At 52.7% G+C, this 21,313-nt stretch overlaps 7 protein-coding genes across 7 annotated transcripts; 5 read left to right on the plus strand and 2 right to left on the minus strand.

Annotated features, from left to right (window-relative positions):
• Positions 1 to 1,153: 1,153 nt before the first annotated feature.
• On the plus strand, positions 1,154 to 4,594 carry AYO21_00340 (hypothetical protein; the record flags this gene model as incomplete). The annotated part of the gene is made up of 2 exons (XM_022650330.1): positions 1,154 to 3,534; positions 3,592 to 4,594. The coding sequence occupies 2 exons, from the start codon at positions 1,154 to 1,156 to the stop codon at positions 4,592 to 4,594; spliced, it is 3,384 nt and encodes a 1,127-aa protein (XP_022517656.1).
• Positions 4,595 to 5,336: 742 nt separating this feature from the next.
• Positions 5,337 to 6,387, plus strand: AYO21_00341 (hypothetical protein; the record flags this gene model as incomplete). The annotated part of the gene is made up of 4 exons (XM_022650331.1): positions 5,337 to 5,373; positions 5,430 to 5,526; positions 5,582 to 5,931; positions 5,978 to 6,387. 4 exons carry the CDS (start codon positions 5,337 to 5,339, stop codon positions 6,385 to 6,387), a joined length of 894 nt encoding a protein of 297 aa, XP_022517657.1.
• Positions 6,388 to 8,607: 2,220 nt separating this feature from the next.
• Positions 8,608 to 9,006, plus strand: AYO21_00342 (hypothetical protein; the record flags this gene model as incomplete). Its single annotated transcript, XM_022650332.1, has 1 exon — positions 8,608 to 9,006. One exon carries the CDS (start codon positions 8,608 to 8,610, stop codon positions 9,004 to 9,006), a length of 399 nt encoding a protein of 132 aa, XP_022517658.1.
• A 1,769-nt stretch (positions 9,007 to 10,775) lies between these two features.
• On the plus strand, positions 10,776 to 11,559 carry AYO21_00343 (hypothetical protein; the record flags this gene model as incomplete). The annotated part of the gene is made up of 2 exons (XM_022650333.1): positions 10,776 to 11,222; positions 11,284 to 11,559. 2 exons carry the CDS (start codon positions 10,776 to 10,778, stop codon positions 11,557 to 11,559), a joined length of 723 nt encoding a protein of 240 aa, XP_022517659.1.
• Positions 11,560 to 12,487: 928 nt separating this feature from the next.
• AYO21_00344 (hypothetical protein) lies at positions 12,488 to 14,808 on the plus strand (the record flags this gene model as incomplete). Its single annotated transcript, XM_022650334.1, has 3 exons — positions 12,488 to 12,664; positions 12,765 to 13,955; positions 14,014 to 14,808. The coding sequence occupies 3 exons, from the start codon at positions 12,488 to 12,490 to the stop codon at positions 14,806 to 14,808; spliced, it is 2,163 nt and encodes a 720-aa protein (XP_022517660.1).
• Positions 14,809 to 15,755: 947 nt separating this feature from the next.
• AYO21_00345 (hypothetical protein) lies at positions 15,756 to 18,563 on the minus strand (the record flags this gene model as incomplete). Its single annotated transcript, XM_022650335.1, has 1 exon — positions 15,756 to 18,563. The coding sequence occupies one exon, from the start codon at positions 18,561 to 18,563 to the stop codon at positions 15,756 to 15,758; it is 2,808 nt and encodes a 935-aa protein (XP_022517661.1).
• A 334-nt stretch (positions 18,564 to 18,897) lies between these two features.
• Positions 18,898 to 20,808, minus strand: AYO21_00346 (hypothetical protein; the record flags this gene model as incomplete). The annotated part of the gene is made up of 5 exons (XM_022650336.1): positions 18,898 to 19,520; positions 19,607 to 19,681; positions 19,733 to 19,906; positions 19,969 to 20,553; positions 20,616 to 20,808. The coding sequence occupies 5 exons, from the start codon at positions 20,806 to 20,808 to the stop codon at positions 18,898 to 18,900; spliced, it is 1,650 nt and encodes a 549-aa protein (XP_022517662.1).
• Between the last annotated feature and the right edge of the window lie 505 nt (positions 20,809 to 21,313).

A 21,313-nucleotide genomic window follows, 5' to 3' on the forward strand; every position in this document is an offset into this window, starting at 1 on the left:
TACATGTGGAGTTCAAGTGATGCTGACAGAATGTACCGAGCACCTGGGGTATCGTGAATGCACCAGAAAAACGCCTCCGTGATGCCGCTGAACCGTGCGTGACAGAGACCACCGCTACAGCATTCTAGCCTCAGCCGCCCTGACTGATCCCGCCCGTCTGTTGCAAGGCAGAAACCTGCCTGCGCAGGTCAAGCCAAAAGTCCTTTCCGCCAGACATGGCTCCAGCTTCCAACAGTTAATAGTTATCTTCTCAGGAGCGGGACTCTCCTTACGCTTGGCGCCCCATGGGCTCTGGGGGTTTGCGGGTTGCGCTTTTGTGTCCAACTTGTAAAGAGGCGCCTTAGCCTCGTAACCTTGCTTCAACATTGCCTCGACAACATCGGAATTGAAACCTGCGATGGGCACATGATCATCTTGTGGTGGGAGGGTTGTCGTGGAACCGTTTTGAATATTGTCAGAGGACCTGCTCAGGTTTGAGCCTGCCTTTCCACCTCTTCTGCTTTGATATGTGCTAGAACTACCATCTCTAGATGCAGCAGAGGCGGAAGTAGACTGTCGCTGCTGGTGGGAGTTCGCACCTCGGGGATCGTTTCCTCGTCGTCCAGGGCGGTTCCTGATATTACAGTTCATCTTTGTAAGCATGCATGCAACCACAGACGGACTGATAACAGAACAGTGGAGGCGTAGACAGGTTGGAAAGAAATCATACTCACTCTTCAATGGCATTCATCAGGGAAGCGGCAGAAAACGAAATGAGTGAACCGTAACTGCCAGTGTTCTCAAGAAAATGGCGAACTCTGGATGCGCAGGGCAATTGCATCCCGCAGATACGATGCCAAGCCCTTTGTGGATCCAAACTGTCGGGCCTGCGAGTCGCGCTTAACCGAATCGACTGGGAGATCGCCATCTTGAAGCGACGACACTCAAAAAGCACCTCAACACACTGTGACTACAGGACATCCTCCAGGACATCATACATTGCCCTAGGCCGACCTCATTATACATACTACTACTTGCGCGTTCAACTAGCGCTGTCGTAATCAGACTGAATGGCTACTCACACACGCGAAAACGACCCGAAGCCTGCCTGCGCCTCCTAGTTGCGGCTTGATCACAACCAGTCGCGTCGACTGCCGTCCACTGTGCGCCCAGGATGGGGCCTCTGAGATCTGTGCAGGCAAGAACACGTCCGCGGAGAGAAGTCAAGAAGGTGTCAAAGGACTTCAACAATTCGGACGAGGAAGACCTCGCGGATTTCCAAGACGCAGAGCCTCCCTCGAAACGCATCCGCACGTCGCGCCGGGCCCAGCCCTCCCTTAAATGGACACCAGGAGGTAGAGGTGGCGGCGGTAGACATGTTGATCACGAGAGCACCCCTTCTACCACGAGGACACCTAACGCAGACGAAGAATACGCGCTTCCGCGTACGCGCACGAGACAAAGCCGCAACCCCAAGAAGACGATGTTATCCACACCCCGATACTCAGCCAGAAGTAGAAACAGAGGCGGCGCACGACCCCGATACAGTACAGCAGCCGCGGCCTCCGCCGCCGTGACACATGGAGATGGGTACAAGCCTCGAGAAGAACGAGGGTGGGAAGAGTTCCATCCTGATCTCGACCTGGATGCGGACTTTGCTGTGTTACCTTCCGAAGAAATAGACGGATTGGTGAAAAAGTCTACAGTTGATGGATCTAGCCAAGGCGCTCTGACACCGACGGAGGGCGAAAGTCCTGCTCTCGGAATTTCCACACCTTTGAAGCGACGACCTGGAAGGCCACATCGTACCCAGAATTCGATGGTCAATGCTCTTCTGACTCCCGAAGTCCCCAGATTCGTGCCTATGCCAGGACCAAATCCGCGAGAACGACTGACCTTACCCAAACCCTCATATCGAGAACTTGATCCATTCTTATCCTATGAACTAAACAAGGATATTGCCCAAGTTGACTTCGTGGACAAGTCAATGGCAAATGTTGGGTATCAGGAGAGTGAGATCTTCCTGCGGCCAGAACGGACGCTGATAAGACAGATGGAAGGATCGGCGGAAGAAGACCTCGATCTCAGTCCGGACCTCATGACGCACGGAGAGAATTCTGCTATTGGCAGTACGGGCGTCGGACGAGTCGAGTATGATATGGATGAACAAGATGTCAAGTGGCTCGAGGCTTTCAATAAAGGGAGGACCAAAGACGGCGTTCAGATTATCAAGCCCGCCATTTTCGAGATTACAATGACCAAGATCGAAAAAGAATGGCATGCTTTAGAAAAGAGAATACCGAAACCCAATCCCAAGGCGCCACAGACTCAGCGGCCACGGTCGAGCTCCGCTGCTGCAGTCAATGGTGAGCCTGCCGGAGAAGAGCCTGACAGCAAATGCGCCATATGCGACGACGGAGACTGTGAGAATGCCAATGCGATAGTGTTTTGCGACGGCTGTGATCTCGCCGTGCATCAAGAGTGCTATGGTGTGCCCTATATCCCCGAAGGACAGTGGTTGTGCAGGAAATGCCAACTTGTCGGAAACTCTCGACCGAGCTGCATCTTCTGCCCCAATGAGGGCGGCGCTTTCAAGCAAACCAACAATTCAAAATGGGCACATTTGTTCTGTGCCTTCTGGATCCCGGAAGTCACAATTGGCAACCCATCGTTGATGGAACCTATTACCGATGTTGAGAAGGTTCCCACCAGTCGTTGGAAACTCATTTGCTACATCTGCAAACAGGAGATGGGGGCGAGCATTCAGTGCAGTGACGGCCGTTGTTACGAGCCATTTCATCTAACTTGTGCTCGCCAAGCTGGACTTTTCTTGCAAATGAAGACCGGTGGTGGACAGAATACCCTGATGGAACCGTCGCAGCTCAAGGCATATTGCCACAAGCACACGCCCAGTGACTGGAAACGCCAGCACCACACTGATAAAGCGTATGAAGAGGCGGTCAAGTATTTCAAAGAACATTTTCGTGGGCAAATTTGGGCAGACAGTCGTGCATCTGCCTTGGCGATTCATGATATCCAAGATCCGCCTGCCACAGACAAGGGCCATCTGAAAGTGACTCTGACTAACAAGAAGGGACAAAAGCAGAAGACGGTCTGGCGGCTTCCTTCAGGTGCTCCTGTGATCCCTGAGGTCATTCTTAAGTCCATCGAGGAGTCCCTGGTAAGGTTCACTGTGCAGAAGAAGAAGGAGTATGTTTCTGAAATTTGTAAATACTGGACTCTGAAACGCGAAGCTCGCAGAGGCGCTGCCCTTCTGAAGCGATTACAGTTACAGATGGATACATTCAGCTCTTTCGAGGTGACACGACGCGATTACAAGGCCCAAGGTGCGGCTGGCCGTGCGCGACTGGAGCGTCGTATTGAGTTTGCCGAGAGGTTGGCAAAGGATATGGATCGGATCGTGCAGCTATGCAATTTGATCAAAGAACGCGAAGCCTCAAAGCTGGAAGAGGCCCGTCTGTTGAAGGAAGTCGTCGACATCGTCTACTTCCCTGTCCCACACCTCCTAGAGCCCATCATTGAGAAAGCACTCAAGTAAGTCTACTATCTCATTGCACCAGCTTCGATGCTAACAAACTCTAGACTTGACAGAGGTCTGTTCCGTCCTGGTCTTCTCGGATTGAAAAGCAAAGTCCTCAGGAAAGAGCATACCTCGATAGCAAGCTTTTCCAATGATGTGGTGCAGGTGATCAATTCGCAGTTCGGCAACAGCGCAGGAAGCATTTCAGAATTGATCTCCCTGGTTAGTGGCCGAGCTGAAGACATGAAACCTGAAGACCGGGACCGACGTACGCTCGCAAGACGAATTGTCAAGGGTATTGAACCAATGATCGAAGATGCTACTCGAAAAGAAGCTGAACTGCACGGGCGACCATACGCTGAGCAGATTAGGGAGATGGATGAAGCCCTCCTCTCTCGACGAGGCTCATTGGCACAGTCTGCGGAAACCCCGGTCATTGATTCAGTCGAACTGAAACACGAGGTTGGGATCGCTAGTCCAGCAGAGGCCGGTGTTGAAATGGTCGATGTTACAACTACTGTGCAAGAATTCAGCCGTGTTGAGAAAACGCTCAAAAACGCAGCAAGGTCTGCTGCACAAGACGATTCGCTCAAGCATAACAGTCTCGAGATGGCATCTCACCTGGTCTCGGCAAATACCCCGCCAGCGTCCACGAATGGATTTAGGCATGAGTCCCATACAAACGGAATTGCGGCCGCGGAACAAGTGCAACAAGTGGAGCCACCTACACCTCCCATGAGTTTGGAAGGCCACTCTCAAAGTCTCCAATCCGACGGCGGCATTCCTTGGTACGTTGCTCAATTTGATCCAGAAGGCACAACCATCTTTGAAGAACGCTGGACAGGACCAGAAGTGTTGCGCGAAATGAGTGAAGAGCTCAGTGAGATGGATGAAGACGAGCTCCAGGGACTGGGTGCCGGCGATGACATTGTCAGACACACTATTGATGCTCCGGTTGATGGCGAGATCACAGACTCAAAGAATGAGGAAGCTACGGCAAAGAAAAGGAGCCTCAGAAGCAAACGAACCAAAGCCCCTGATTGGGGCGCGAGGTCTTTCCGGAACAGAAGATGATATAGGAAGGGTTGTCGTTGGATTGCATGCCTCGGCTTCGCTTACGCTATTCCCATTCCCTGGGCCACATTCTCCGGGCGATCCCTTCGCTATTGTATTCACTAGTAAATCAGATATATTGACCCTCTACACGTGAGTCCTCAGAGAACACAGTAATGATCAAATGAATTTCTTTGTAGTATCATTAAACAAGGAAAGGCGGCGATGGATCCTAGAGCCTCCAATTATACGGCACTCCATTAGCTTACCGAGTGGCGCATGGCCATGGGTGAGATTGAGTCTGCCTTTGGTGGACGATGCACCAGTGTCATCGTTCAATGCATGTAGCATTTGAGTTATCTTGCACCACTTTGCCTGAATCGCACCAAAATCCGCGAGTCGCAAGGCTGAAGGCTGGGTCGTAAGGCTGAAGTTTGGTTTTTTGCGGATTAAAGATTTGCCTGTTCCGACATGCTTCTCAACTAGGCAACTTTACCTTGGCGATGAGTGCGCGTGTCCTCTAGCGATTTTTTGCTTTCGCCTCACTCTTCATCGTAGCCTTACAAACAATCCACTCCCCAGCTGCAACCATCAGCTCCCTTCATCATCGCGCCCACTTCTTCTCATATCTTGACTACTTCTGAGCACTCTCGCTTCCCAGATCCTGTTGAAAGTGTAACAAAAGCCCTCAAGACGAGATCCGCAGTTACATTAACTACAAACAAACCCCCTTTTGCTCAATCTCTTTTCCCAGTCTGACACCATGGCCGACTTTGAGGATTCTGCTGCTCGCTACGAAGGTATGCTTGTATCTGTCAGACGACTTCTATAAGGCGTTCTTTCTGACCTTTTCTAGATGACCGCGGGTATGAACGTCGCGACCGATCTGCCTCGCCTCGGGGAGATCGTGATGACCGCAACCGCAGTCGATCACCAAATGGGCGTGACAGAGCGTAAGCGTCATCTCCCTTGCACTCTCTCGAATCTCTCTGACCGTTGCTTATCTAGGCCACCCCCTCCATCTGACACTCGCATGAAAGACGCCGATGATGAATCCCTGAACAATGGCTCCAATCTCTTCGTGACTGGAATTCACCCCCGTCTCACTGAAGCCGATGTCTCCCGCCTCTTCGAGAAGTATGGCGATGTCGAAAGCTGCTCGATCATGTTGGACCCCCACACCAAAGAATCTCGAGGATTCGGGTTCGTCAAAATGGTTTCCAACGAACAAGCAGAGGCTGCCAAGGAAGGCTTGCAAGGCGAGGTTGTTGAAGGTCGCGTCCTGAGCATCGAGAAGGCTCGGCGTGCCCGTCCTCGTACTCCCACTCCAGGGAAATACTTCGGCCCTCCCAAGCGTGGTAAGTAGGATCCTGACATTGGGCACAACGTACTGACCTTGAACAGGCGACTTCCGTGGCCCACCTCGTGGTGGATACCGCGATCGCTATGACGACCGTCGGGGAGGTTATTCGGGCCGACGTGACGATTACCGTGGCGGTGACTATCGTGGTGAATACCGTGGTGACTACCGTGGTGGTTCTCGATATGACGACTATGAAAGACGCGGTTACGGAGGTGGCGGCAGCAGACGCGAACGCGACGAAGGCTACGGCGGCCGCGGCATTGATCGATACGAGGGTAGGCGCGAAGAGGGAGGCTACAGCGGCGGCGGTAGCGGCACGCGTGGTGATCGACGTGGCTACTATGACCGCAACGACGAACGTAGCTACCCTCCTGCTACACGCGACGAAGCCCCTCGTGAGTATGCAGGTGGTCGAGACTATGCGCGTGAAGATCGTTATGCCAGCAGGTAAGCGGATGGACGAAAGGGGACCTGGCTTTCGCCCCATTCCCTTACGAAATTGTGGAATTCCAGCCTTCTAGCCGTGGAATCCGAATCCCTCCATGTATCTGGGATATGCAGACTGCTAGCTCCGGCGACACAACACCACCCTGTTGTTTTCAAGTCAGAATGGTTAATGGTCGACTTCATTCGGCGCAGCGGGAACACGGTTATGGACTGGGCAACGGCGACAAAAGCAAAGCCACAGTTGCTCTTTATTGACGACTGAGGTGTCGACATGTATCACAACGATTTCGGCTGGGGCTTTTTTTCTCGTACTCGACTGATTCATCATAATCTTGTTGCGGCAGTCATTTCAGCACACTTTTCCTTCCGCGCACCTTGCTTCAGCCTCGATAGTTCGCCTTTTCCGCCAAAGAATCGGCGTCAAGATCCGACTGACATGCTTGCCTTACGCAAACTTCAATCCAAAATAAACCCAGAAGATGACTCGCCCTGCGCCGTATATACACAGCATGATCCACACCAGTAGTTTCACCCAGCAAGTCTAACCAGCCATTGTCAACTCTGCGCCGTCATTCCGTCATGCCAATGCCACACTGAACTTGCAGTGGTCCAGGCGATCAACAGCACAGCCCATCGACAACCAGAAGGACACTTGCTCGACATGTAAACATCACCCATCCTCATTGCATACGCCCAACAGCCTTATTGCTCTGAAAAGGTAAGTCAAACATGGCAGCCGTCACATCGCGGCGAAAAGACGATGTTGTACGAGCCTGGCTATTAATCATGTTTTCCCTGCCGGAGTGGCAAGTCAAACTCAATACATATTGAGACGAACGTTCATGTGGCTGTCAATCGCTGTCACAGCCGTGTCATGCTTTGCCTAAAGCCCATTACGGTGCTTCGGTTTGTGCCTTATGCTTCAGGGCTTACCTGGAACGACAGGTGAAGATGCCAAATCGAAGAAACTGCAAAGGTGGGTTCTCACGGAAACTACAATTACTCACAGAGCAATAAGGTAAGGCACGATTCTCGGGTACCAAATGATGGCTACCTCGTAGCTCGAAGACGCGCTGTCACTACATACGGTGAGTTTAGAGTCACGGTAGGTTTACACCTGAACTAGGACATCCAGGGTCTGTACCTGGCTGAATGAACATGCTGGCCTGATCCTCCTGCGTGCCTTCCAAGCCACAGCACCTTCATTGTCCACGGTCATATGCACCTTGAGGTCAAGCAGTGAGCTATATACTGGTCTTCCGTCATCACCAGCAAAGGTCGTCCTCTCTGTACTGGTTCTGTCATATACCTCGCCGGTTTCCTACGACTCCCGCAGCCCAACTCGTCCTATGGGCAACTCTAGATGCGAGCGAAGCGGCAATTGATCATTCGCAGACAGCATCAAATGGGTTTCTTCAAAACCAGCCACATTGTGAATATCATGTGGTCTCCCGCGTCAGCACCATTTCTATCACCTTTGTCACCCTGTCAGGAGACCAAACGAGGCAAAGAAACAGAGTCCCCAACTCGATAGTTTCACGGGTTGAGTGCTTGGCAGGCATACAATGCCGATCAAAAGCCTCAGTGTGTGTCGGGTCATGGACTCATGCAAGGTGAAAAGCCGTCTGCGAGGTCATTGCAATACTTGAGAACTTGAGAACTTCCCGATTTATTCCATCACATATTGTCGCACCACTAGCCCGACTTTTGACGAGAAATCTGCCTTTGCCATTGGAGGGAAAGGTGTGCAAGCAACAATATCACACAATGTGAGCGCCTCAAGGAGTGTTGTGATTGGGCATCATGCAAGGCCAACGCACGGACCACCACGACCAAGCAGAGCGAATCGAGACGACAATTCGCAATGACCAGCCCCTACCAGCCCAGGTTGCGACTCTTCTCTTCTATATCTAACCGCCCGTCCGACCGCTTTCTCGACCCAGCTTTTTTTCTTCTCTTCATCCACACATTGATTGTCTGGCATTTCCTATTCCTGCGTTTTATTTAGCATCTAGATTTGGCTGGTCCAATTCTATATTTACTCTCTATCATACTCGACTGCTATTCTTACATCCCACTACCCCGCTATTCAGATCTACGTCTTTTTGTTATATCCTCCAAACACCATTTCAGCAAATTTGATCGTTTGATCTAGGCCCTTTGCAATCTGTTGTCTAAACCATCCCATCAATTCCCACATTTCTAATCAAACCAAGACATAATCATGCTTGCCTCACGCACCGCAAAGCCAAAGTTGTCCCTGAGCATCTCTACTACTGCTCAAACAACCAGACCAACACTGTCACTCAAGTCTCCCATGACACCATTGAGGTCACCTCTGAAATCACCCGTCTCGCCGTCACCCGCGAGCCCAACTGCACGCAACACTCGACTCAACCAGCGGGGATACTCGACGTTGCAACAGCCAACATATTCGTATGTCAACAGCAGCTCGTCACGAAGCATTTTGAAAAAGTCTCCTTCCAAGACTAGCACGCAACGGCGGCAACTGTCATTCTCGGACACTCCTGTCGTATACAGTGTGACGCCAATCGAGGAGGAGGACTACTATGGGCGCCACGTCAAGATGTCGAGGGACGAGCGACGATGGGGACGGAGATGAATGACTTATCCGGCAAAATTCTGGCTTTGGTTTGTTTTAAAAGTATGGGGATGTGTTTTAGATTTTTCACAGCGAGGGATAGGTTGCTGGATAACGAGCCTTGATGATGTACCATTTTGATGTAAGGCCTCAGCTCATCTTGCAGTGAGGCAGGGAGCTTCAGAGGGGGGTCCAACGAAAAGAATCTAATGCAAGACTTACAGAAGAGTTTGAAGCAGAATACTCCACAGTCTTTTTATCTGACAGTCGTCAGGATAGTCAATATATGACTTTATCCTGTCTTGGTTTGATAAGTGACCTATCTTGTAAGTCGGACACTTAAGAACTCTCACATGAATGGGGCGTCAGCAGCATTCATAATGGCGATCTCCTTTCATCTCGACCAAGTGTGTAGAGACCGAAGACTCAACTCAGGTATCGCGAACTTGGCAAACATTCCGCCGCAGCCCTATATCATGACTAAAGACTTTGGATGCCTTTCCCATCTGTGCCATTCCTCCCGGAAAAGGCTCCTGGCAATCGGCCGAGGTGGTGGGCTCGCAAATCATGGCTCTCAATCTGCCATGGCTAAATATAGGAGGTGGAAGAAAATAAGCGCCTGGCAAGCGACCCCGAGTTTCATGTCCTCCCACCTCGGTCGAACAGATCAGAAGCACACAGTGTCTCTTCTGGTGGCCATTCTAGATGGTATGTATGGTGATGGTCTGCTCGAATTCAACGCCGAACAGTTCGTTGTCCTGGAGACAAGAGCTTCTGACTTGAGGTCCAATTTGTATCAAGCGATTCCTCGATGGAATGGATCCTCAAGCGGCTATCTATTTTCCCCCGATACTGTCCCAACGCACGTCATGGCGTTCAGACGATCAGCCAATCTGCGTCAATGGAGCGAACAAGAGGGTAGAATTCTGGGGCATCCCAAGTTTCTGCTACTGGCCAGCGTGCCTGGGGTGTACATTCCCAAAATTCTCGAAACTGCTTGACCTCTGGCGTCTTGAAGACCCTGGTCCTGGTCCCTCAGCGGCTACTGAGATTCGCTTGATCGACAGCCGCTTTGTACTCTATCGCGAGTGGCCCGCTTGGCCTTGGTGGCCTCGGAGGTAGGGCTGGCTGGGTGCCAAATATACTTCTGCAACTAGATTGGTATGATCCGCCAGTTTATTATGGCCCCATGGTTGAGGCTCGAGTTTCATCTGCTCGTTACACATGAAAGGTCCAATGACGGGCGTGTCTGATTGACCATGCATGTACATCTCTTGCAGTTCCCCGAGGCGCCGTTGTATCTTTGTGCGCCTGGGGCTGATTCCCGAGCATTTCTACTTATGAAACTGGGTGGCTCCCGGCTTGGGTTGTTGGGTTTCCCGCGTCTCTTGTCAATCTGAGATTGACGCCCGTGTGTTTGAGGTTCTCTGGCAAGGTTGTTTGCGCTGGACGCAATTGTTCATAAGAGGGGGTGGTCAGGCTCGACTGATCCAGGCATACAACCATTCCATGCCATCCAGTCCTCGACGTGCTGCACAGGTTCAGCTCAGTCATTTTCCTTTTTCATTGTTCTTGTACACTCGCTGCTCCTCCTCCGCATCCTCCTCCACCTTCTTAATCATAATTCGAAAGTCTTCTATTCTTTGTTTCGGACAACCATTTCAGCGACCGGGCCTCGGACTCATCGGCCGGCTCATGACCAAGGAATGCCCAAGCAGCCAACCATAGCACGCCGAGTTCAGCGAACAGCTCCCTACAGCCTTCGAGCACCAGCCAATATGGTCACCAGCATGGCTCCAAGCATGGCTCCATGGAATGCTCCTCAAATGCACAGCCTGCACTATGCAGACCACAGCCTTCAATATGGCCAACAACAAATGATGTCCAGCTATCTACAATCGGTCCCCAATTCCATGCCCCCGGTTCCCCAAATGCAGCGGGAAGTGATCCCCCGTCCCGGACAGAGTGGTCCCTGGAACGGAGAGGAGGACAACATTCTCTTGGACGCCAAGGGTCGAGGACTGTCCTGGGAGGAAATCCACCGGCGATATTTCCCCAACAAGTCAGCCAATGCCTGTCGGAAAAGACACGAGCGGGTGTTGGCCAAGATGCGCGACACCGATTGGGACGAGGCACGGATCCAGAGGGTGACAGACGCGTACAACCGACATCGGCATTCAATATGGCAACCACTGTGCAAGGAGCTTGGAGAATCCATGTCGGATGTGGAGAAAGTGGTAGGTGGAGATTGATTGACGCTTGTCATCCGGCATCTCGCTAACTGATCATGTGTCCCAGATGTTTCAACAGGGGCTTCGGAATCTGAGAAACCCTTCTCGCTCCAACCACACCCGGAATCGATCACGAGCAAGCTCGGGGCAAGGCGGTGTGAGTGACTACGAACGCGGCTCATCGCTCGACGACCAGTATGACCACACTGACGACAGTGGAATCAGCTTGGGGCACAATGTACATAGTCGACGTGCCAGTGAGATCACAACTGGCTTGTCCACAGAGAGCCTTCCGTCCGTCAACCGTCTTCTCTCAGAGACTGGATATGGGTACACAGCATAGGAAATGTGTGGGTTAAGACCAGACTAGGCTGGACAGGACGGGATCTCGGGAAAAAGGAAAAGCTGGATGGCGGGGGATACTTTTTAACGATGCAATGACCCTGGGGATTTTTGGCTTCTGTCCGGCGTACGCAATAACCGGCGAGTATGCATTTGTATTCTTTGTATTTATATATATACTCGGCATATGTACTTCCAGAGTGTTTTGAGGATAAAGATGGAGATGTGTGAAGGGCGTGGGAAGCGTGGAGGTTAGGGAGGACATAGGCACGGGTATATGGACCAAGGCAATCTGGCAATCTCACAAACGGCATCATGACCCTTTTTTTGCTCTCTCCTCCCTTTTCCCCAATTCCATGGAATCCGCATGGACGGGTGGACGTGGGCACGAGGCTCCGCACGTGTGCATAACAAAGAAGAAATTATATCCGCCGGAGCTTCAGCACTCGGTTCGCGGAGTTTTATGCCGAGCTCTAAACCAGATCCGGTAAGAAGCCAGATTGTTCCTGAACTCGGATTACCCAGACCGGCTAGACCGCGGCTAAATGGATAGCGAGCACCTGGAAGCTCCAAATTTTTGTTTAATTTTGTGCCCCGAAACTGCGCTTTTTTGAGGCGAGAAGGGGTGAGAAAGGGACTCAGACTCAGACTCACTCACTCACGCACTCTCATCACCGCCTCTTCCATAAGCACTCTGTTGCTTTTGCTCCTTTGCTTCTGGCCCGTATGCCTTTAGTATCTTGACTGTTTGCACGTTGATTGACCCTGTTCATTTCTATTCCCGTGCGTTTCTTACTTCAGACTTTGTCGGATCGCGCTCAACTCGCGATAAGGAACCCTTCCGCACCGATTTGAGACATCACCACTTTTTCGTCAACCATCCGTCACAATTCATCTCCCGACGGATTTTCTACTCCCCCCCATAGACCATGGCGACTGTCACAGAGGCTGTAAAAGAGTCCTTACTGGGCTCAACGACCCCTTCGAGCCTGTCTACAGAATCCCGCTTAACGTTTCTGAAACATGCAAACCAAGGCGAAGACGGAGAGCTTTACATGAACGAGGAGGGTTTTATCAACGCCATCGCACCACCAGAAGAAGATTATGTGAGTTTGATCCCTGCCCTGCGCGTCACATGTCGCTCAGATCACATACAATCTTTTTTTTTTTTTGGCACATGTCGCCTGACGCGGACTCTGTTTGCAGCACAAAATAAAACGGGAACAATATGGCATCCTCTTTGGAGTCGCGGACCGTCACAAGCGCGGCAAGATCTCCATGTCAGAATGGGCCGCCTTTGACAATCTCCTCGCAAAATCAGACGCCGAATATGAAATCGCTTTCAGATTATTCGACGAAGATGGTACGGGTTCGATTAAGTCGGACACTTTCCAAAAGATCTACGAACAGAACCGAGGCCAGGAAAGCATTCCCTTTGACTTCAACTCAGAATGGGTGTCGCTCTATATCGGTGGGAAAAATAAGAGACACGAGATGACCTACCCCCAGTTTGCGCAGATGATGCGAGGGTTGCAGGGCGAGCGCATCCGGCAGGCGTTCCACCTGTACGATAAAGACAAAGATGGCTATATCGACCCAGAGGACTTTGAGCGCATTATCCGAGCCACCGCAGGACATAAGTTGTCTGACCACCTGCTGGAGAACCTGCCGACTCTGTGCAATATCTCGTCGGGTACCAAAATCTCCTATGCCAACGTCCGCGCTTTCCAGAACGTCATTCGCGAAATGGACCTTCTCGATCTGATCATTCGGAATGCGACCGCAAAATCCTCAGACGGCAGGATCGACCGGACAGATTTCCTCAACGAAGCTGCTCGACTGACGCGCTTCTCACTCTACACCCCCATGGAAGCCGACATCTTGTTTCACTTCGCCAGTCTCGACTCGCCCTCAGGGCGGTTGAGTCTGGATGACTTCGCCAAGGTTTTGGACGCCAGCTATCAGACAGCAGGTGCGAAGCTCAATGCTGTGGCCGAAGCTGCTGACCGCGCCGTGTCCAAGTCACAACAGCTACTTCGCAGCTTGCTTGAATCTGCACACCATTTCGGTCTTGGCTCTATCGCTGGCGCGTTCGGTGCGTTCATGGTCTATCCGATTGATCTGGTCAAAACACGAATGCAAAACCAGCGGAGTTCCCGTCCTGGTGAAAGACTTTACGAGAATTCCATCGACTGTGCGCGCAAGGTCATCCGAAACGAAGGTTTTCGGGGACTGTACTCGGGTGTACTGCCTCAGTTGGTTGGGGTGGCTCCTGAAAAGGCCATCAAGCTCACAGTGAACGACCTTGTGCGAGGAAGATTCACAGACAAGCAGACTGGCAAGATTGCACTCTCGGCAGAGATTCTGGCAGGCGGTTCCGCAGGGGCTTGTCAAGTGGTAAGTTTATTTGGACCTCCCCCCCCTAAAAATGAGAGATACTGACTCGGCGTAAAAGGTCTTTACCAACCCGCTCGAGATTGTCAAAATTCGCCTGCAGGTCCAGGGTGAATTGGCCAAGAAATCCGACGCGGTTCCCAAACGTAGTGCGATGTGGATCGTTCGAAATCTCGGTATCCTGGGCTTGTACAAGGGTGTAACAGCCTGTCTCTTGCGCGACGTTCCTTTCTCGGCCATTTACTTCCCCACGTACAGCCACCTGAAGAGAGATTTCTTCGGCGAATCACCCACCAAGTCGTTAGGCATCTTGCAGCTCCTGACGGCCGGTGCCATCGCGGGTATGCCAGCTGCCTATCTTACCACCCCTTGCGACGTGATCAAGACTCGACTCCAAGTGGAAGCCCGCAAGGGAGAAGCAACATACAACGGCCTTGGGGACTGCGCGCGCAAGATTCTCAAGGAAGAAGGGTTCAAGGCATTTTTCAAGGGCGGCCCTGCCCGTATCCTACGTTCATCACCGCAGTTTGGCTTTACGCTCGCGGCGTACGAAGTGCTATCGAATCTACTCCCATTCCCTGGCTCAGACGAGGCCGAGAAGCAGAAGGCAGGAGGTGGAGTGTCGGGCGTGGCTGGCAGAGTGGAACCGGGCGTTGGCCTTAGAGAGGCAAAGGCCCCGTTGCCGTACCTGCGCAGTCGCAACGCTTTGAAGATCCTGCTCGACCTGGACGTTAACTTCGGCCGGGTCAAGCCGGGTCAAGACGTGGGGAGCCTGATGCAGCAGCATGCGATGGCGGCTGCGGCGGGCAAGGAGGCCGTTGAGAAAGGTGTTGGCTGGTTCGGGAAGAAGTTGTGAGCGAGAACCTCTCTTTACTTCACTCGCCCTACTCCTTTCTCCGCCGCAGGGCTTTTTTTCCCTTTTCCGAGAAGGAAAGCGAGGTGCGGACAGGAATGGATATGACGGACCACCGACCGCCGATACCTCTTTGCCTCACCACCATTGCGATCTCTTTTTTCCCCCTCTCTCCCCCTCTCGCACGCACAGACGCAGCGCGCGCACGCCTTGGTTGATTGGGATATGTTACACACACGAGGGGCTCAGTCATTTTTTTCTTTCTCATAAGCATGCGAGTGATGTGGTTTTTCGTCTTTTTCGCTCATCGTTCATCACCAACGCATGGGCCGGTCCCCTTTTTCCTGGCGCAATTCAGCTCGTGGAAGGGTTGGGACGAGCACGGCGCATCACAGCGCATCACAACGCGACGCAGCGCTACGCATGACGCAGGCAGCAGGTGGTTAGTGGTAGGTGGTTGGGCTAGGGCTCCGCAAGATAGATGGATGGGGAAGATAGACGGGGAAGGGGTGGGCACGGGGAGGGGTGGGAGGTGGGATAATAGACTGTGACTGTACTTGTTCCATGTACAACAAGCTAGACCAGACCAGACCAAATCAGATCAGACGAGATCAGACCGGACTAGATTAGATTAGACTAGACGGAGGAGGAGAAAGAGAAAGAGAAAGAGATCTTTGGAGCTCGGGAGCTCTAATTAGAGTCGATAGAAAGAGAGATAGAGAGCGAGAGATAAGAGGAGGACGAAGAGAAAGAGAGATGATTACCTACATATTGATGTACCAAGTACTTGGATACAGAACTTGTAGATATATGGACATGAGACATAGCGTGTGTATGTATGTATATGTATGTGTATGGGACGTCTCTATCCTATCTACCCACTACTACCACTCCTACCTTCCAACTACTGAGTAAGTGAGTGAGCGAGAGTGAGAGTTTGAATGGTTCATTCATGCGGACCTGATCTCGCCGGCAACGGCGTGGCACAGCTCGACCTCCACCCCGGCCGAGAGCAGGACGCTGATCCAGAGCCTCTGCGTGTCGCTGAGCCGGTCGTTGGCGGACTTGACTTCGGCGAAGAGGATCTGTCCCTTTGCTTGTCGTCCGGGTTGGTTAACCTGGGTATGAGGATGGGCGTGGGCATGAGTATCAGTGTGAGTCCGGCCCTGGTGAACCTTCCACAGCACCAGGTCCGGCACGCCGCCGCCCCGGCTCTGATACTCCTGCGCCATGACCAGCATGACGGTCCCCAGCGCCTGGCCCTCCCAACAACCCACCAACTCCAAGAGGTCGTCCTTTTCAAACTCGTCCCACCTCACGCCGACGATGCACGTCCGTCTCTCGTACTCTTGGTCCCACACCCGCCGGACAATGTCCACGGCCTCGCCGTTGGAGATCTGATTGATCCTCGCCAAAATCTCGGGCATGCGGGCCGAGAAGAAACTGTCCGTGTGGAGATCGAGCGGGCAGGTCTGGTAGGACGTTTGAAAGACATTGGGGATGTACGGGTTGAAGAAGAGGATGTCGTAAAACACAAGGCCGAAGATGGTCCGCAGGATGCCGCCCTCGGAGTGGTAGCCTTTGTAGCCCAGTACGTGGCGATAGTGGGAGAGACACATTGATTCAACGGACACAGGAAGGTTGGTGTCCAAGTGGTCAAGCCAGACTGTCTTGCCTCCCAGAGCTGGATTGCTTTGCTGATTGGAAAGAGAGGCGCGTTTGGTGCTGCTAGTGGCTGCTACATCGCTCTCCACGGCCGTGTTGACGCTGTTCTTCCTGCTGAGAGCGAGAGTGCGTGACGGTGTGTCCTCGCGGCCTTGCTCGATTTTGATGCCCACGACATCCCTCTCCACAGCTTTGCCGAGCCTCACATGCCCAAAGTCATGCTGTTCTCGAAGGGGCACACGCAATTGCTTTTCCAATTTCTTCACCCGCTTCTGCAGGTCGTAGTGGTAGATGACGTGGCATTCTTTGTCTTGAAGACCCAGCTCACAAGTCTTCAAGGCGACACGCTTCCAATACTTTTTATTGGCCTCGAACGATCGGCCTTCGTCAGGCATGAGAGCGTGCATGTAGTGTTCTTCCAACAGCGCTCTGCGTTGGTACCATGCTCCTCTCCTCGCTGCGTGAAAGAGTCGTTGTCCCAGTAGCTCGTTCAACAGCCCGTGCTCACGAAGATGCTCTTTGAACCGAGCGAGAGGCTGAAGAGCCTTGTGCACAATGCGCGTATACACCCACGCAGGGCTGAAGCGACGCAGATAAGCACCCTCACCACTCTCGTAGATGCGGTCCTCTTTCCTCTGTTCCTCTGCTAGCAGGGCTTTCCACCGCGGATACACGGCCTCGAAGATGTCTTTCACTTCCTCTAGAGCCTTTCGGCCCGGTGTCCCGTTAAACTCGAGGATGTTGTCGACGCGAAACTGGGTGCGCAGACTGGCTTCGAATTCGAGGAGACGAGCACGAGACTCGAAAATGGTGGTCGACCGACTGACAATATACTCAGGGAAATTGCGACGGGATATCTTGGCCAGAATCAACGTCGTCAAGCTCTTCTCCGTCCATTCCGTGCTACGGTAGAAGACAAGATGTACCCGCTCGAAAAGCTTCAGCGGCGTGAGAGAAAGTCGGACGCAACGACCTGTCCGATCGAGGATTTTCTTCGTGAAGTGAGCATCTCGATTCGCACTTGTTGAGGTGTTTGGCGTGCTCAGCCCACTGCTTTCCTCTTCGTCCTCATCATCGTATGTCGAGTGATTGTCCTCGGACATCGCACTTCCCGACTCCTGCGTCTCCGTGCGCCTGAGTTCTTTGAACCCCAACCCAGCTTGTCTGCCACTGGTACGGCGGAAGTTGTGCAAGAGTTCTCGCTTGTTCTTGCCTTGCACCTTTGCCTCCTTCGCCAGAGTTTTCAATTCGTCCAAAAGCAATAGACTGCTGGCCTCATCCAGCGTTTTGATGTGTTCTGACGAACATTCGGCAAAGGTAAATGTTTCGCCCAGAACCGTGCCTTCGGGGGGTTCCAATTCACCAGGGTGGACACTGGGCTTCTCGTCAACGGGAGGTAAAGGTCTTTCCTTCTGCAACTCGGCCACGGCCGCCTCCATGTCTGCAACATCGCTGTAGTACTGCAGGTCTTTGACGCGGAACCATTTGCTGGTCTTGCGTAGAAACAGCCGCACGTAAAGGTATTGCGCTTCATAGCTGAGTTCTCTCCAGAGACCAAATAGCCTCAACTCGGCTTCGTCGAAGAGATGCTCTTCCTCGTCGAGGACCGTGTCCAGAGCGAGGTTGAAGGCGTCCACGTAAATCGAGCTGCGTCCTCGAATCCAGGAGCGAGATTCGAGCCTTGACAAGGTCGTGTCTTCATCGCGGCGGTCTTGGTCGTCATGTACGTATTCACTTGCCTTGTAAGCCTCATAGGCCTCGATGGCTTCTTCGTCTGTCTTGACCGGGGGCAGAGTAGCCTCCAACTGTGTCGCCCGTGGAGGGTCGGCCTGTTCAGAGAAGACGTTTCCTTCCCGCTCTTCTTCCGAGTCTGCAACCTCTTCTTTGATCTTCCGCTTCTGCGTTGACTTGCCCGGAGACTCGCGCTTCGGGCTCGTGGTAACAGTAGCGGCGGATACGGTGGCTCTTAGCCGCTTCGCAGGCGGGGTGGGAAATTCGTCGTCGCCGTCATGAAAATTGGTGGATGAGGGGTGAGGGATTCTAGTGCCCATCAAGCGGTTGTGTACGGACGGCGACCTGCGCTCGAGCGGCATGGATGTTTCAAAATGCTTTTCCCGGACAAGAAAGTGGCAGAGAAAAGGACACAACACTGGGCGAGATTCATAAATCCAGATCGATCTCCTATCCCGCCATCTGGTGGGGAATGCGGCATTGGGGATGAACGATACGCGTCGTGGTGACGCGCAGTCACGAGTTTTGGGGATGCAGCAAAGTTAGGCCATGCCACACCTCCTTAGCCGACTGCGTGGTGCAACTTGGGTGCCTGCCGTTATGGGTGTGATAACTTGTCATTACTAGATGATATGTCGATATTATCTAATTCTACCAAGCTCATTGGTACAATCTTCCACCCAGCGACTCAGCCAGCTACAATGGAGTAGTGCCAGTAAAGTTACCAGTCTGCGTCGTAAAGTCACCCATCTGGGTCAGGCTCTTGATCCTACCCAGCAAAAACTCGAGCTGTCTGTACGCGGCGCCGGGGACGTATTGAGGAATCTCGTGACCCGCCATGTCGACCGTCACCCAGGTCAATCCTCTCTCGGTGTGCGTGGTACCCATGAACCCACCGCCTCCGACCAAGCCCACGGGTGTGGCGGGGATGGGCTGGTTGGTGGTTTCTTGAATCACGAACCCAATCGAGGGGTTGTATGGCACAAAGAACTTGTCAGAGGGTCTCTTGGAGAAGCCCTGGGCGCCGTTCCAGGTCATGTTGTTCAGGGTCATCAGCGTGCCGTTGGTCATGAGCAGATAGTCCAAAAGGCCGCTGCCAACGATGACATTGTTGGTGTGTTCGATAACGTGAGGAAGGGCTGTGAAGGACGATGGGTCAGATTGGTCGCCTTTGGGGAATAGAGTGTCGTCGCCGCAGATCACGTAGTCGGTAGGCGGGGCGTGGATAGCAGTTTGGACGTCGCTGCGGTTGAAGTAGTTGTTTGGTCCGTTGCCGAGAGATGGGAAGCCCAGCTCGTCATTCAAGAACGGGCAGTAGTCTGTCAGACGAGTCACACGTTGTTACTTTGATGTTCTTTTCATAGGCCACCATGTTCAAGGAGACGTCAAAAGAGCCTCGTCTTACCTGTCAAGTGATAGAAGTTGAAACAGGGGTTCACGTAGAGTTCGGCAAACAGGATGTCTTCCCAGATGAAACAATCTGTGGCAGCCAAGGTCAGCGCCAGCTCAATGATCCGCGAGAGCCACCTACCTGGGTTTGATGCATTCACCGGCTCCATAAACTTGCCCTTGGGTGGGAAGGTCAATGCATTTTCCATGTACTCGATATAGCCGCAATCCTCGGCGCGCTTGTTTATGGCAGCCACAAAAGAGTCATTGAGGGCGAAGACATTGGCATAATTGTTCATGTGGGTGACGGCAGGCACTGTGCTCTTGATATCAGCTAAAAAATGACCAAGTCTGGTATCCGGGAAACTTGAGGCTTACCTTCGTTGAGCACAGAGTTGAGTCCAATACTGGGGTCGTTGATTTGGATGCCAGCAACGTTGTAGAAATCGGTGTTGTTCTGATCAATCATATAGCTGGCGATGTACGGAATGTACTGCCCAGCATACGACTCGCCAGTGAGATAGACCTTGCGTCCCGTCAGGTTGAAGGTGGTCATAAAGTTTTTCCAGAAGCCGGCAAATTGTCTGCCAACATCAACCTCGTTGTTGATCTTTGCTGGGGCTCCCGGCGCAGCAGGCGAGAAACCCGTGCCAATAGGCTGGTCAACGTAGACCATGTTGGTCAGGTTGGTGAAGGAGAATGGGTTTGGTAAGGGAGCGTAGGTCCCACTCTGCCACAGGAACGGGCCATGTTCTTGCAGAAGCCCGTCAAGCGAGCTGCACCCAGGTCCGCCGTTCAACCAGATGGTGATCTCGTCCGAAGCCGCAGGGTTATCGGAGGGGAAGAACCAAAAGAACAGTTGATTCTGGTTTGAGCTGTTCCCATCGATAGAGAGTGTGCCCGCATAAGACTCGCCAATATCAAAGTCAACCAGTGGCACGCCGGTACCGTTGACAGCGAACTCTGGTCTTTGTCAGTTCCCATTTGGGCCTCACGTCTGAAATATCGAGATCTGGCCGACTCACTCTGGGTCTGAGGCGTCAAGAAGCTCGGCTGCTGCCTCTTCCTGAGCAAGGGCACAGACCGGCGTTCTCGTGGTGGCGCCGGAGCTGGAGCTCTCTGAGCCAACCTCTGAGCTGCCAACTTGTGTGGGTTCGACACAGACTGCGCAAGGGCGCCAGCCGCCAGCGACGCGATCAAAAGGCCAGAGAAATGCATGGTGTCCACTTGCTTGTAAGACCAGGCAGGAGATGCCAAACAGCAGAGGCGTGGAGACCGCGACCAAGCAGAGTATTTATGGCAGACATGTCAACCCGCAGGTACCTTAGCTCGAGCTACCCTGCTACCTTGCCAGGTAGATCTTCATACCCTTCAACCGGGGGCAAGGTGTCGCATGACGCACTCGAGCCAGAAGGCTGCAGCGAGATAGGAAGGTTGCATTTGGTTTTAAGGTCCGCGGATAGCGCTTCGTCCAAGGGGGAGCCACGGGAGCTTGACCAGCACTACCAAAAGGCTTGATAAAGCTTCATCCTGGTGGTTTGTGGGGGAAGGGTGGATGTTTGGGGGACAATCATTGCCCTTTGGAGCAGGTGAAGTGACTGTAGCACCTCATGCCTTGGAAGGCTTGTGCCGAGGGATGTAACTAAGAATGAGTCGTTCCGCTGTCTGATTGCAATCGAGCTGCTTCTGTGGTGGATGATAGCGCTGATCCATGCATAAGTCA

This window comes from Fonsecaea monophora (genome assembly GCF_001642475.1).
Source record: "Fonsecaea monophora strain CBS 269.37 chromosome Unknown Scaff1, whole genome shotgun sequence".
Classification (NCBI taxonomy): Eukaryota; Fungi; Ascomycota; class Eurotiomycetes; order Chaetothyriales; family Herpotrichiellaceae; genus Fonsecaea; species Fonsecaea monophora.